Genomic DNA, 16,636 nt, shown 5'->3' on the forward strand with positions numbered 1-16,636 from the left:
ACAGCCATTGTTCATTCTCACCATTGACTAATTTAATTTAGCTTTTAACTTGTGACTAATTTTAATACTATGGGATAATAATTATGTTTGTGTTCTAATGATCAGTGTTAACCTAATTAGTGACCATGAGAATTCCCAGGGAAAGCAATTACATTAGAATTAAGATTGTAAATATTTTCTTAATGGAAAACTTCCAGGAGAAGACTAATGTGCTCAAAGGCTACAGAAATAGGAAAATACATAGCATATGTAAAATGACTGGCATAATGAATTTGCAATTCCTAACTGCTGCACAAGATAAGAACGTGTGTAACGTGATGTTAGAAACTTATCCATACATAACAAGTCAGCCATGTAATACTTAAATCAAGGCATTTAAGCTTCAGCTCACCAGACATGGCAGAAAGCCTTTTCAAGAACCTCCTTATCTGCTTTCCAGACAGAAGAGCTGTTCTGTCCCAATGAAAACTGTTTTGGGGACAGGACCAATCCCCCCTTGCCTATTTGTCCTTCATTCCTGTCACTTTCCCACTGATAATCCCATTTCCTGGGGATCTGTCCTTGATGTTGGCATTTCCCCACTCACAATTCAGCACGGGAAACCCTTAGAGCGTGGTGGAAGATGCAGTGCGTTGGCACTTGCAAGCCAGAGGGCTGCAGCATCATGCACAGCAAGTAACTCCAAAATTGCTGCTGGGCCCTGGAAAACACAAACCAGATGCAAACTGTATGGGTAGAATAGAGAATGCAGCTAAAGTCATCACAAGACAATGACTGGTATGCAAACAGAAGGACAATCTCCAAGAAAGCACCATCTGTCCCAGGAGACACATTTCCTTCCTGGCCTAATCAAAGGTCTGCTGTAAAGAGCTTGCTTATACAGCACACACAGAAAAACTCTTCCAAGTCCTCCTTCTTTGCCAGAAAGTGGTGCTCTGCTATGTTATTCTGCACAGCCATCCTTGTAATTAAATGACACCAAATACCTGAATCATGACAGTTCCCCTGAGATGATACAGTTATTCATACCTGAATCTGACCCTCCTCTCATTCACTTTGGTTTAAAAAGCTTTCTTTTATGTCACTTGTTGCAAGCACTCTGCTAGATTTACATTATTTTGTAACACACTGCTCAGCATGATCCTCAGAGGCTACTTACCCTTCCCAGGTACTGGGATGATTCCAGTTAGAATATTGATTTAAGATAAGAGCTTCATATTGGATTGGAAATGGATCTTTCACTTGACCAGATCGTGTTGTATTATGGAACCATGCACAGGTCTCCTCTGAAAACCCTTCCTTCCATGTGCTGCTCAGAGTCAATCTTCCCCAGACATGCAGAAATAATACCTGGAAACATCACTTCCAGCTTTTGTGGGGATTCAAAGTGAACAGGGCAAGCACTATTCTCTTGTCACCTTCCAGCTCTTGGATAAACAATTTATCTCAGTTTCCAGCTATATGCAAAGAGTGCCAGAAACACATCAAGCCTGTATTACATCTTATCAATTATGTATTGTCTCCAAACACAATACAGTTCTTGAAGTCTAAGACACAAAATAGAAAAATAGAGAATGTGTTCCTGCTGAGCTACAATGTATCATTTATGCATAAGATAAGGATTTTCACTCTGAAAAGTGCAGCTTTTCCCCTTTTTATCTTCTCCCATGGTTTCTAATCTAAGTTACATATTTAAAACAGAGACAACTAACCCACTGAAGAATTAGTGCAGGTGATATATAGAGGAGATGCTACCCCCAGTATGCTGTACATTTATCTTCTGCAAGAACTTGTAAGGAAATCAGTTTTCTAGCTTCCTACCTCTGTACTTTGGCTGTATTACATACACACTTGTGCCTGAGCTTCCCTCTGCTTGATAGTAACCACACCTGCATTTCACAGTGTCATAGGTGTTGATACATGTGGATGCTGCAAAGGGTAGCCGTGTTCCTGCACATGCCATGAGCTGTTTGCTGCCTTGTATTTCACTCCACTACTTTCAATACCTCATCACAAGGTATCATTAATGGTAACACTAATGATAGAGCTGTCTCAGGCTGAAAAGATCATTAGTAAATGCTTTATAGAGAGCAAGAAATAAACAAGTCATACAATAGTCAATCAGTATTGATTTTTGGGGACTGATCTCCTAGAAGTCTGTATCAGTTTTCAATAACTTAAAGTATTCTGCAAAACACTGCAATTTCCACCGACCTATATTGCATTAATCTCTACCTACATGGAGTTTTTTTTTTTTGTTGTTGTTGTTGTTTTTTTTTTTTTTTCCTTTCTATTTATCTTTATGTACTAATGGTTGAAATTCCATGTTTTGGAAATCTGTTTACCATAACATGGAAAGCCTGTTGTTTTTCAAACATGCGAAACACAAAAAGCTACAGGTATTGGGTAGGTAATTTATTCATGCAATAATGCAGTGTTTGCAGTCCTGGCTTTCAGAAAATCAAAAGGTTAGGTCATTAATAATTTCTGAAATTCATTACCATGATGAGAAATAATCTGAAGCCAAGTTTTTTGATTAACAGAGATTTGTTAAGTGGAAAGACATTGTTGCTACGTACTTAATTTTGAGGGTGTTGACATGAAATGTTTTAAGTACAATATATGACTGAATTAAAATTTCATTGTAGATAGCATGAATCCCTAGAACTCTGATCTGTCTTCTTCAATCACACTTGACAAGTTCTGTTTAGCTACAGAACAGTGCTTGTATCAAGCTCATGTATACATTTATTTATTTTTTATTTTTTAAAGAGAAAACCCACATCCCTCTGAACTCCTGTAAGAAAAAGTTTCATACTTTCAGACACTAAACTTAAGACTGCATTTAAGTTAGTAATGAACTTACAAATTTTCCTTGGAAAAATAACTACGGCATAGCAGTTTTGATATTATTTATCAATATGGAACATCTTTCACTTAATTTCCCACTGACATCAAAACTTCAATGTCTAGGTTTTAATGTGTTTAATTCAGCTTGAATGTCAAAAAATGGGTTAGTATCATGTGAATAAGTAAATGCACAAAGCAAAAATTGCCACATATAGGCAACATAGAGCAATACAGGCACAAAATACAACTGTGATGTGGAGGCCTGATTTACCATCTTGTGTTACCCTGCTTCCTGCTAGCAGTGAGGCAAAGAATGGAGACACATTCAGGAACATAGTGAGGATATTTTTGGGCCCCGCCAATCCACCTGCTTCTTTTACTTTTTAAGACCTTTGGCAGCGAGAGTAATTTAAAACATCTCTAAATTATTCATGGGGACCAGACCTGTGCACAGCTGACAGACAACTGGGGAGCATTAAGTTTACCTTTGTGGGTTTTCCAGGGCTATCTGGGGGGTCTCTAGCAGGTCTGGGTCACCAGGACCATCCAGCTGTTCTTCTTCTAGACAAGTCCATGGCAAGGTCTGAGGAAGAGGATTTGCTTCCTACATAACCAGTTACAGAAATAGCTTTGTACTGCACAGATTAAAGCATCAGGAAATTTTATATTTCTCACTGGAGAAAAGTATTTGTCAATGCTGAAGAAAGGCAAGGTGAAGGCATTTTTAAATGCTTTTGTTCTTCCACCCAGAAAGAATGGCTTTTTAAAATTCATTTCACCATTATTTGGAGCAAACCCAAACAAACATAATTGTAGATATAAATTCACCTTTGAGTCAGCATCTCGTGTTTCAGCATGTCTAGTCACAGCATCCTTCAGAACAGTACATCACCCGTCTGCTTCATATACATCATTTACCTTTCCAGTAAATCAAAAGATAAAAATGCTGAACTCCAGAACACAACCTCAAAAATTCCTTGGCTTTTTTAGCAAATCGTATTGATACTTCTGGTCAAACCTATTTATGAGTGTGAGATGGCAAGATTTCCATACATAATTCAGACACAAAATTAATCGGAAATAAGAAAGATTGTCAAGTGGTGAGCACTTGCAGTAGCTAGACAGGAATATTCTAAGGTAATGGTGAAAAACAAATAAATGTAGATACAATAAAGAATAAACTCCTTTTAAATATTATTTGTATGAAGTAAGAGAGAGGTATAAAAGCATTGCAGGAGCTTCAGAAATTGTGCTTTTATTTCAAGAAATCGAATGGTTTTTTGTTGTTGTTGTTATTTGTTCAGTTGTCCATGCCCTTCTTCCCCACCCCCATGAAACAATCTCAGGATGAGGTCTCCAATAGAACAGATTTACTTAAAACACATTAGATCAACCAGAAAAAAATGGAGGCTAGCCAGGACCGATAATGGATGTACAAGGTAACTGGTACCCTTGTGGGCCAGTTATTCAGTCTCATCTGCTGAGCTTTTTTTCAGATTAATTCCTCCAGGCTGAAGGAAGATAATTGACCAAGATTTCTAAATTTCATACAGTATATGATCAAGCCCCTTTCCTTTTATAACACTCAAATAGCAAACATTTATGCTTTTTAAGGCCTGTTGCCCACCATTTTACCTATGTGGACTACGACTGCATTACTGCACACCTTAAGCATCCCTCAAAACAAGTGAAGACATTCAATCCTAAATCACCTTCACATCCCACTAATATGGTGTCCCTTCAAACCATGTTCTTACAACAAGTCACAATGCAAAATTATGAAGTGAGGTTGCAGGGTCATTTGAATATACACAGCCCTTCCAGACCTTCAGAATCACAGCTTAAGGCCATAAGCATGCTTTTCCAACTGTATTCTTACTCAGCATCATCTGCTTTACATTCATAGCTTGTCCTCTTCACTATCTGCATCAAAGCACCCTGCTAAAAAACTGACCAATTCTGTTAATGCTTTATTGATAGAGAATGCTTCCTGCTTGGCATTTTCGTGTCTTCCAGAGGTCAGGAAGGAAGGAGAATTTGCTGTATTTCCAAACAATCCCTCTGATGACTGTTGGAAATGTTAGTAACTAGATTAAAAGTTATACCTGCCCTTGTGGAGGATTCTGAGTGTAATCGGATTTCTTCCTTCCATTAGGTTAGGGAGAAAATTAATCCTATAACTCATCTGATGAATAGGAACTTCAGGAATGCTGTCAATTTGTGAGTTGTGACTGATCTAAAGGAATGCCAGTTTGAATCTGTTGCTCTCTTCCAGTCCAGTCCTCTTTATTTGACTTTGAGCTTTTACATTAAGCAAAGCTGTTTATCCAAGGTGCATTTTATAAATTAAACAAGTGAGCCTTGGGTGTGTGAACTAAGTCAGTTTATCTTACATTTTGAAATGCAGCTGTAGGTCTCAGTACTCAAGAGTTTCCTCATCAGGTCATTCCTTTAGGTCAAGAGCAGGGAGCACATAAATTGGCAATGATTCTTATCTCGGAGTCTGCTTGTATTGATAAGCTACTTAAACATAATAGCAGTAATTGTATAAGGAAACTAGAATTGTTCATTTAAGCTATGTAATACTTTGTGGGATAGGCAGGAGTATATTGTAATAATTTATTCCAGTATTTAATCACTTAGAAGAAGAAAGCAAGCTTTTAGCACAAGAAGCAATTACCACATGAAGAGTTTAGGGCAGGAAATGAAGAACATAATTTCCAAACAAAGGTTCATCCAGAATTCAAGAAGGCAGAGGTGGCTTCAGGAGCAACACCTGGTCTTTACGCCACACCCCTGAGCAGCAAAATGTTCACCAGGCTTTAGGAGGAGGCAAACCAGCCTTGAGCTGAGCTGTCAGCTGTGTAGGAGAGCACTCTGCCAATCCTTTTGCATTAAAAGCAGCTGTTTCCTCCTCCCCATCATATCTTTGTAAGCACATGATTTCTTTATGTATTATTTCTGGTTGGCACTTTACTTCCACACAATACTTGGTGATTTGTCATAGAAACAAATATTTAGCTATTGAATTTGTGTTAAAACATATTTCAGAGAGTTTTAACACAACTTTAATGGATTGTTTTAACATCACTTTTGAATGTTTGTTCTCCAAAGTAGCCAAAGCACTTCAAGACATTTGATTTCCAAATGTAGCCTCTGAGGGCAGGCACTGACAACCATTTCTTACATTTACTGTGTTCAGTTTTGGGCCCCTCGCTACAAGAAGGACATCGAGGTGCTTGAGCGGGTGCAGAGAAGGGCGACGAAGCTGGTGAGGGGCCTGGAGAACAAGTCCTACGAGGAGCGGCTGAGGGAGCTGGGCTTGTTCAGCCTGGAGAAGAGGAGGCTCAGGGGTGACCTTATCGCTCTTTTTAGGTACCTCAAGGGAGGCTGTAGCGAGGTGGGGGTTGGCCTGTTCTCCCACGTGCCTGGTGACAGGACGAGGGGGAATGGGCTTAAGTTGAGCCAGGGGAGTTTTAGGTTAGATGTTAGGAAGAACTTCTTTACAGAAAGGGTTGTGAGGCATTGGAACAGGCTGCCCAGGGAAGTGGTGGAGTCACCATCCCTGGAAGTCTTCAAAAGACGCTTAGATGTAGAGCTTAGGGATATGGTTTAGTGGAGGGCTGTTAGCGTTAGGTTGGAGGTTGGACTCGATGACCTTGAGGTCTCTTCCAACCTAGAAATTCTGTGATTCTGTGATAGTTTTGCAGTCAGCTACTGCTGTTTTGTGCCACTGTGGCACAGAAATATTAATCTTTTTTCCTCGGATGGATAATGGAGTGAGAAATTCTGTCTTCTCTAGGAGCACTACTGTTTTCTTTCTTCACAATGTCAACCCACCTCAACAGAGGTCCTGAACTGCCTTCTCTGGTCAGGTTTATTGTTACTCTTCTCAAACTTAAGTTTTACTTAACCACCTCCAGAACTGACATCAGCAAGGAAAATATTAATTTCATAGTGAAACAAGGCAATGTTATTTGGCAGCTTTGTAGGACTCTTCCTGGACACTATTAGATATTAGAGCTGCAGTACTGTGTGACATCCAGAAGCCTCCTTTGGAGCCAGCACTAACATTTTACACTGTAGTAGAGTCTTTCATTTTCATCTGCTACCTTCTATGATGGTATGACTAATTGGGTAGATGAGGAGAGAGCAGTGGATGTGGTCTACCTTGACTTCAGCAAGGCTTTTGATGCTGTCTCCAATAACATCCTCACAGACAAGTTTGGGAAGTGCGGCCTAGATGAGCGGACAATGAGGTGGATTGGCAATTGGCTGTATGGCAGAGCTAAGAGGGTTGTGCTTGGTGGTGCAGTCTAGTTGGAGGCCTGTAGCTAGCAATGTCCCCTGGGCTCAGCACTGGGTCCGGTGTTGTTCAAATTATTCATCAATGACCTGGACAACAGAACAGAGTGCACCCTCAGCAAATTTGCTGGTGACACAAAGCTGGGAGGAGCGGCTGATACCCCAGCGAGCTGTGCTGCCATTCAGAGAGACCTGGACAAGCTGGGCTGGAGGGCTGGGCCGAGAGAAACCTCATGAAGTTCAACAAGGGCAAATGCAGGGTCCCTGCACCTAGAGAGGAATAACCTCAAGCACGAGTACAGGCTGGGGGTGATCTGCTGGAGAGCAGCTCTGCAGAGAGTGACCTGGAAGTCCTGGTGGACAGCAGGCTGACCATGGGTCACTGATGTGCCCTGATGGTGAAGAAAGCCAACAGGATCTTGGGGTGCATTTGGAAGAGTATTGCCAGCAGGTCAAGGGAGGTGATCCTCCCCCTCTATTCATCTCTCGTGAGACCACACCTGAAATGTTGTTTCCAGTCCTGGGCTCCCCAGTACAAGAGGGATGTGGAGCTACTGGAGCAAGTCCAGAGGAGGGCTACAAAGATGATCAGAGGACTGGAGCACCTGTCATATGAGGACAGGCTGAGAGAACTGGGCCTGTTTAGTCTCGAAAAGAGAAGACTGAGGGGAGACCTCATCAATGTTTATAAATATCTGAGGGGAGGGCATCAAGAGGATGGAGCAGGTTTCTTTTCAGTTGTGCCCAGCGACAGGACAAGAAGCACCAGGCACAAACTGAAGCACAGGAGGTTCCATCTGAATATGAGAGTACACTTCTTTACTGTGAGGGTGACAGAACACGGGGACAAGTTGCCCAGAGAGGTTGTGGAGTCTCTTTCTCTCTGGAGATATCCAAAACTCACCTGGATGCCATCTTGCGCAATGTGTTCTAGGTGATCCTGCTCAGCTAGAGGTTGGACTAGATGATCTTCAGAGGTCCCTGCCAACTTCAGCCACTCTGTGATTTTTATACATAAAGGAAGTACAATACCGTGCAAAGGTTCAGACACCCGGACCTGCGAGGTAGCATGGCAACCTCTCCCCTACTCAATGGCCAGTGATTATAGAACAGCCAAAGATGTGACTCTCTTTTCAATCAGCACTAACATTTTATAGGAAAATGATTTATCAATGGGACAACTTTTTTCATTTTTATGCAGAGAAACCCTCCAAAAACAAGAGAAGATGACAGGGTTTGGAGAGGAGGATGAGTAATTCAGTGGGTTGTATTTAGTTAATGAATGTGATATCCTTTCTGAGAGAAACAAGCTTTCTGTGTTCATTCCTCAGTTGATGGAAAACTGCTTATTGTTATTGTACAATTACAGAGCAGAGGGATGGGAGGGGGTAGAGTTGATCAGATTAACTAATTAGGCTTGTGGTGGACACGCAAGCAAACCATGAAGGCAAGAGCAATTCAGGCACGTGTGCAGACTAGCCTCCTGTCCTCCCTCCTGTCCCCATTGCCCTGGCTTCCTGAAATCATCCACTTTGGTCCAAACACTGATCTGCACCACATATTAAGCTGTTTGCCTGTAATAATGCTCGAGTAGATACCACACTGCATATGACAGGTTGCCTGGCAACTTAAATTCATTTAGCAAAATTTAATTTCCTTTATATTATTTTTATTCCATAACATGCAGGGCCAAGTAACAAATTCTTACATTTTTTCTACCAAGAAGGGATTTAATTTCTGTTAAAACTTCCCTTTGGAGTGAATATAACAGCAAACAGAAGAAGGATAGGAGGAAGGGAGGCACAACAGAGATGAACATTTTGACCTAGCTTTAAGTTACAGCTAAGCAATCGAATGTCACAGTATGCTAATTACTTAATCAACCCACATCTTCTCTGCTGTTCATGTATTATTCTAACTATCAGTCGAACACCATCTGCCCTGACAGAAGAATGTTCCTACAGCCCGCAGAATATCTGGCTAGCACGTAACTATCACCATACTCATGAACCTGGGAGAACCTGAGGAGCACTGGGGCATTCACAGCAGCTCTGGCCTGCCTCCTCTGGAGGATAAATAAACAATTTCCTTTGACATTTCAAGTAGTTTCATTAATATCTTTGGGAGCTGGCACTCCCGCTCCCTTGGAGGAGCGTGGGAAGCCGTGGCAGCAGCAGCAAGGAAGAGGAGGAGGAGGAAGAGAAGAGGCAGCAGCTGCGGCTCAGGAAGAGCTGTTCCTCCCCGCCAGCCTCCCTCAGCACTCCCTGCTCTCTCTGGTCAGAGAGCCCTGGCCTGAGATACATTTTGTAAGGTCAAGAGATAACTCTACACCTCAAACAGGAGAACTGGCTTTGTGAATGATAGCCTGGTAAAATACTCTAGAGAAAGGATTTGGGAAAGGTTATTTAGTAGGTGTAGGTGATAAGGGGATTTTACCTTGAGTAGATAAAATGAAATATAAAGCCTTGCTGAGAGCAAGGAATAACACAGAACCCATGCCAAAGGGGGAATAATACTACTTCTTTCATTTTTAAACTACTAAAATAGACAATAGTGAAACTTTGTTCCAAATTGTTAGACATGCAGCACAGTTGGCCTCCTCATCAGTTTCCAACCAGATGCTGCCTGTTAGGGAATCCTGGCCAGCTCTCCACATAAATAGGTACAAACATCACACACGCTACCAGAAAAAAACAAGCACAAAGGCAGCCAAAATGTCTTTGGGCACTGTTTAGAAACAACTTTTGCAAAAAACATCCCTAGTTGATAGATCAGCTACTACAGCCTGCTGCCCATCGGTCTCACGGCCTGGCGCAAAGCACATAAACCCAGGCCTACCCAGGCAAGACAGCCAACAGCTCCAGACCGGTGTCACCCATACCGGCAAAGAGCTGCCAGCAAGGCATGGACGGATCCACCTACCAAAACAAAATCACTGGGCCCTGACAGCTCTGCCATCCTCGTACTGAATTCCTTGGAGCAGGACCAGGGATTTCCAGTGGGACTGGAACTGGGCCCAGTGTGCCACAGTCCCATAAAACACAACTGTCTATTGGTTAAACAATGCCAAGCGTGTCTCAGACAGATGCTTGTTTACTGACTACTGAGAAAGAAAAAAAACCTCTCAGATGCTACTGCTTGGGATCACAGGATGTAGGGCATATTAATTATGAACAAATGAAATGATCACAAAACAGAGATGAGCCACGTAACTTGGTTTGGCTGCAGTTCTTGGTATATGAAAAAACAGTACAATAACCACAGGCCTTGATGAACATAAGTTCTTCATTAAAAATTATTTCATTATATAGTGTTTACGTGCTTAAGGTAATAGTTCTTTCTTCTGCTATATGGGCTACTGGACTATAAAATATGTTAATTTATCATCCATTTATCACAAATACTTTCTATAGTAAAGGATGTGCCAACCTAGCACAGGCCCAGCATACCTCAGCAAGACAAGCAGAGCGCATCACAGAATCACAAAATGGTTTGGGTTGGAAGGGACCTTAAAGACCATCTAGTTCCAACCCCCCTGTTATGGGCAGGGACACCTCCCACTAGACCAGGTTGCTCAGGGCCTCGTCCAACCTGGCCTTGAACACCTCCAGGGATGGGGCATCCACAGCTTCTCTGGGCAACCCGTGCCAGTGCCTCAGCACCTTCTAAAGCAATTTTTGAATAGAAGGAGTGGACTGCTTTAAAAGTCCTAGTGGTTATACAACTAAACATCTCTGAGTGGTATTTGTCTTTTTTCTCATTATCATCATACAGTCGATTCCTGTTTACTCCGTGGTCCACACCACCATCTCACTGCATTTTTGTAGATCTTTCTTGTTGAACAGTATATTTTGTCATCCTGCACTGTGCATTTTATTATTCCAGCCTAAGAGTATTATCTTGACCTTGTCCAAGTTGATTTTTTTTTTTTTTAGGCCATTCTTCCTATTTGTTGAAAACATCTTGAATTCAGATTCTGCCCTACTTATTTACATTTTGCAAATGATAAGAATACTCCTTTGACCATCACTGGCTATTAATGAATCCAGACTTGCTCCAGAACAGACAGTAATGGAAAGCTTGCAATGTCTGCTGTGACAACTGCCCTCAAGGTACACCACCCACCCAGCCTGGCATCTCAATGACCTTAAGGCTCTTCTTAGCTTTACATGTCACAGACATGCAAATCAAGATAAAGAACCTCTAGAGCTTCTTCTCTGGCCACTCTTTCATAGAAAGAAATTAGCTTGGTTTGATGTAGTTTGTCTTTTGTTTGTTTTTAAAATCAGTCACTTCTCCTATAGGTGCTTTCAAATTGTTTTGGAAATGTGTCTTAAAAGTTCCAAGCTGATGTAAATTGCTCTATAAATCCTAAAGTTTGCTCTACCCCACAACACACGCACTTGTTAAAGACGGGCACCGCCTCAGCCTTTCCTGATCTGCCAGTATCTTGCCTGCCCAAAACCAGATCTCAGAAATTTTGACCACAGCTCCTGAGATTGCTTTCAACAATTCCATGCTCACACAGGGATGCAATTCACCAGGCCTGGTTAACCTTAAAACAGCCTGCTTAAATCTTCTCTAAGTTATGCCTTCCCTGTCTTAGGCTCACCTTATCCCCTTCACCACTTGCGTTAGCTGCACGAGCCATCTGTTCCCTCTAACTTTCTCAGTGAGCACAACTGCAGAGCAATCAAACATCCAATTCCTCAGTATTATCTGTAGGCTGCTCTTCCTCTCCGCTGAAAAGCAGGCCAGACCTTTTACTGGTCTTCCTGTTACTAATGAGATAATGGGTTTTTGTTGTAGCAGGTATCTTTTAATAGTTACTGCAGCTGAAATATGTCATCCAAAAGGCCTTCTGGAAACCCGAGAGCTGGTTTCAAGGGAGACAATTTCTTGAAGCCTTCAGCTCAAGAAAGAAGCATTCAGAGGTGAATGAAGCAAGGGAAGAACAAAACAATTGTGTAGAACTCAGACTGTGATGGGTACCTCCCTCTCCCACCAAAGTCATGCAAAAAATGAGAAAAGAAGGCGCTCAACATAGCCAGAGATTCCATTTCTCTTCTCTTAATACATTAACTAGAGGCCAGAAAAGTTTCCAGAGCACGTAGTCTGAGCTACAAGAAAATCTGAAAGAAAGTTAGTTTCATAGACTGGGGGGAACAAACCTTTCCTGAACTTTCCTTAATGACAGTGAGATGTTCCTTTCCCAGCAAAAGCTGACTGCTACTCTTGACATGCCTGATGTCAGCTGGAGGAACAGATGGCTCAATGGTTCATTTCAAACTGTTCACTCAGCCAAACAGCACAAATTGCATTAATTGCCTCACAGTACGAGCAAAGAACTGAGCACTCTGCATGTCTTAGCTGTGAATCACTGAGACTTTTTATCATTATTCTGAGGCGACAGGTCACTCAGGAACTTCTCCACATACTAGGAGGAGCAGGGGTAGAAGGAGCACAAGACAAAGAGTGCCCGAGTATAGGCAAGTAAAAGAAAACACCAAAGAGCAGATTTGTCCTTGGCTTTGGTTTTAAAATGGTTTCCTAAGCACAATGCCACTTTCTGAATTAGGATTTCTTAACACTAAAATGCATGCAATAACGTACCTGACTTCAACAAGCCCCTGTAGCCAGGAACAGGGAACAAGGAAAAAAAAACACACACACAAAACAAAACAAAACAAACTGATAGAAGCAAAGAGCTTGAAACAGGTACTTATTCGTTGTTTCTGTAAGTTGGGAGTCTTGCATATGTTTAATTTAGTAGTATGTACATGTGATCATCTGAAAAGTTGTTGCAGAAGATGAGTCCAAACAAAGAGTTCTGCTTTAAGCCTAACTGCTTGAAGCCTCGTATCACAAAACAATTTATTAGCTATTCCATACCGTGTTGAAAAGCTCTGACACTTCACTTTGAAAATGGAAAGTGTTAGTATTCTGCCCACTGAGGACACAGTTACATTTACTTTAGCTAAGAAAAAGATTTGGCAAATTGCCATGTAAGACCAGAAGCGTAAGGATACAGATTTTGAGTTTGTTTGATCACTGGTGTTTCCCTGCTACCTACTGAATATACTTTCTTTAGGTCAACAATTCCAGTAAAATACAATACAGTGAAAATACTAACCTTCGCCTCTCACAGGCCATTGAGGCTCCTGCTGCAAAGCTCACAGGCAAGTCCTGCTGCTCTTTCTTCCCCTCTGCCTCAGAGGGAGCAGAAACATTGTGTGTTTCCCACATGGGGACAAATTTCTATTCCATATCTTTATGCACTGCAAAATTGCGCTTGAAACCCTGCTGCAGGAAGAAACACAGAAGTAGGAAGAAAATAAAAAGAAAAACCAATGCGTTATACAAAACCAGCCCCACCTGCTGTGCTGTAACTCCCCCACAAGTCACAAACTGGCTGTAGATCTCATTACTGCAGATAGGTAGCAGCTGAGGGGGTTCATTTTCTCCACCCCAGCTTAGTGAAGGCTCTGTCTGCACCCTCCTTCCTAGCTCCTCCTATGCTACCCTCAGGTCCTACATGTTTCTGGAGCAGGTTTTCCTCTTCACTGTTTTCCTCTCTTAACTACCTGTCAACAGAAGGGAAAGGACACCTAACTGTATCTAACTAAGAAAAAACCCGAATTTCAGGGCTCTGCTCATATGAATGTTACCTTATAGCATTAATCGCTTTGCCTCACGCAACATTTGGGGTAACAAAAAGCTGGATCCATGTTTATTCCACTCTGTACCTCAGAAAGAATGCAGCAAAATTCATAGATTCAAATCTTGTTACGCTGGAGATTTGATCCTGATGCCTTGTACCTTGCTGCCTAGGTCAGGCTGCCCTTCTCGCTTTTCCCATCTGGTGAGGACAGCTCCTGCACTGCCAGACACCCCCCGTGCCCTGGTGCTTGCAGCACCACAGCCGAGACCTCTTCCAGAGACTTGCCCTGGTACATTTTCCCACTCTGAAGTAGCTTGGGCAGCGCGTTTCGGTGCTCAGATTCTTAGTGCTATTTGATGGCTTCTGTGGAAGCAGGATCTGGCTGCTCTTCTGACTGCTGCTCCTCCAGGAGGACAAAGCGGCATGCTTCGTGCCTCCTACAGGTCCCCCATCTCCCATGGACTAGTTCCAGCAAATGTACCCATGCCAGCATTTAAGGTGAGATGTTTCATAAAGCTTCTAAGCACTCTGAGAGCTTCTGCATTGAAACAAAACCTTTCTATGGTCCCTTTCCTTTGGACTCAAGCAAGCAGTCTCTGAAGGTACCACAAAGCTTTCTGCCTGTAGCAGGAATTAATTCAGACACTGGTTTATTCCTCTGAGATTTCTTCCTGCCTTAGCTGTGTTTTAACTGCTTTTATTAACCTTTCACAATACCGTTGCAGGAGAAGAGAAGCCATAACTGAGCTACAAAGCATCCTGAAAGATAGGAAATGGCAGGAGACTGCATTCAGTGCCACTGGATGGATGTTGCTGTGCTCGGGGAGGGGGTAACAGGCAGCAGAGCAGCAGTGAGCCAAGCGGCAACCTCAGACATTGTTATTCCAAGCTTCCTGCTTCCTTTCCATAAAACCAGATGCAGTAGTTGCAACAGGGGAAAAGCAAAACCAGGCTTAGGAGCAAATAATCAAAGTAACAGCACTGCGTTCAGTGATTTCTGAGAATCCCAAATGGCATCATCAGACCGGTTTGTTCTCCATCTACTCCAGCTTTCTGCCAGCCCTGGCTGCTCCAGAGGAAGCCACAAGACTCTTTCGAAAGAAACCTTCCTCCCCAGACCACCACTTGGTGGAGGCTCCAGTGGTCGTCTTCAGTCTGCTCTTCCATGCCGACCGCTGCCCCAACAGCTGCAGGGCCTCTGTTCGGGTTTGCCTCAGTCCCTTCACGCCTTGAGGGGAGGCCTCATGGCGGCCTGCAGCTCCCTCATGAGGACAGCGGAGGGGCAGGCGCTGAGCTCTGCTCTCTGGGGACAGCGACAGGACCCGAGGGAACGGCATGGAGCTGGGACAGGGGAGGGTCAGGCTGGGGCTAAGGGAAAGGGTCTGCACCCAGGGGGTGCTCGGGCACTGGGACAGGCTCCCAAGGGCAGTGGTCACAGCACTGAGCCTGACAGAGTTCAGGAAGTGTTTGGGCAGTGCTCTCAGAAACAAGGTCTGATTTTTGGGTGGTCCTGTGTGGAGCCAGGAGCTGGACTTGATGATCCTTGTGGGTCCCTTCCAACGCAGGATATCCTGTGATACCATGATTTCATGCTTACACTCGTGACTTGGTACAAAACTGATTCGGTTTTTCCTGCTTTAAAAAAGATAAATATGCAGTTTAAGCTAAATATTCATTATTTACTAACGTATTAATTAAAGAGCTGTGAGAGCTTCTGAATCCTGACACCCCAGGCATGTAAACAATGTGGAGATTACTGCTTCTTTCTCGCTAACAACTAGATGCTGACAGTAGTTTTTCAAGCTTGGCCTCTGCTGGAGAATTCTCCTTTTGGCAGTGTAATGGAGGGGCTAATAATAGACCTGGTAGCATCCTGACAGAATGCCACTTTAGCACCTTTGGTGACATCCCTTTAGATTTATGCGTCACTGTCAAGAATTTGACCCAGGCAATGTAATGTCACACGCAGCCCATAAGACTTTGGTGTGATTTTGCTGTTTTGTCTGAAAGACTAAGGCCAAATTTCTGTTTTTTTTTTTTTTTTTTTTTTCGTCGTTGTTGCGGTGATGTAATTATGTTGTCAGCTGCTCCAAGGTTATTGCTTTTGTCCTGTGTCTTGTTTCCTTGAATCTTACCTTGATCTCTCTTGCATCCTTTCCTGAAGATTCCTGCATCTGTTTTACACAATCAAATATTTATTTCTAAAGTACCACTCAGCATTATGATCATTTCAATGCCTCCATTTCAGGTACAACTCACCAATTCCCAGTCCACCCAACAAAACAACCACCACCCACCCACTCCAAGCAAAACTGAAACTAATGGTTAATTAAAATGTAACCAGCCCTGTGCTAATTATCCTTTGCCATCAGCTCAGCAAAGAGGATGAGATTTAAAACCACGGGGACCAATCTACATCTTGGCTCTAGTGTGGGCAAAAGCATCCTCTTGACTGGGATGAGAGCTGAGTTGGAGTAACACAAATATATCATAAGCCCTGGGCTGTGCCTTTGAGCTAATGCAGAAGCTTGGGGAGCTCTCAGACAACTCTTCACTGTAACAGAGATGGTGAAGAGAGGAGTCCTCTGCCCTGCAGGAGAGCTGCTGCCTGGGGCAGGGATGGATTGCTATCCTGTACCTGCTCCCACACCCCTATCTCTCTGCACAGCCTCCTTTTACCTCCACCGTATGTTCTATCATGGAGGAGCTTTCTGAAAACCCTCCTGCAAAACAAGCTGTTTCCTCAGCCACACTTGGCTACCAAGTCCAAATAAAAAATCCCCTGGAGAGGAACTCCTGGCGCTGAGGCAACAAGAGCAT

At 42.9% G+C, this 16,636-nt stretch overlaps 1 protein-coding gene across 4 annotated transcripts in view; it reads right to left on the bottom strand.

Annotated features, from left to right (window-relative positions):
• Positions 1-14,360, bottom strand: part of LOC311435058 (uncharacterized protein) — a 28,335-nt gene extending 13,975 nt beyond the window's left edge. For 2 of the 4 annotated variants that reach the window (XR_014691892.1, XM_084515713.1), the window contains exons 1-2: positions 13,531-13,568; positions 13,289-13,458 (exon numbers count right to left, since the gene is read on the bottom strand). Coding sequence is in view for 3 of the 4 variants with exons in the window: in XM_084515713.1 (XP_084371839.1) it covers positions 13,289-13,401 (113 nt within the window). In the remaining variant the exon portion in view is untranslated. Of the gene's footprint in view, positions 1-13,288; positions 13,492-13,530; positions 13,569-13,823 lie in introns of those variants that run through there. The other 2 variants (XM_084515714.1, XM_084515715.1) reach the window with 2 other exon arrangements.
• Between the last annotated feature and the right edge of the window lie 2,276 nt (positions 14,361-16,636).

This window comes from Aythya ferina, assembly GCF_964211825.1.
Source record: "Aythya ferina genome assembly, chromosome: 3".
Classification (NCBI taxonomy): Eukaryota; Metazoa; Chordata; class Aves; order Anseriformes; family Anatidae; genus Aythya; species Aythya ferina.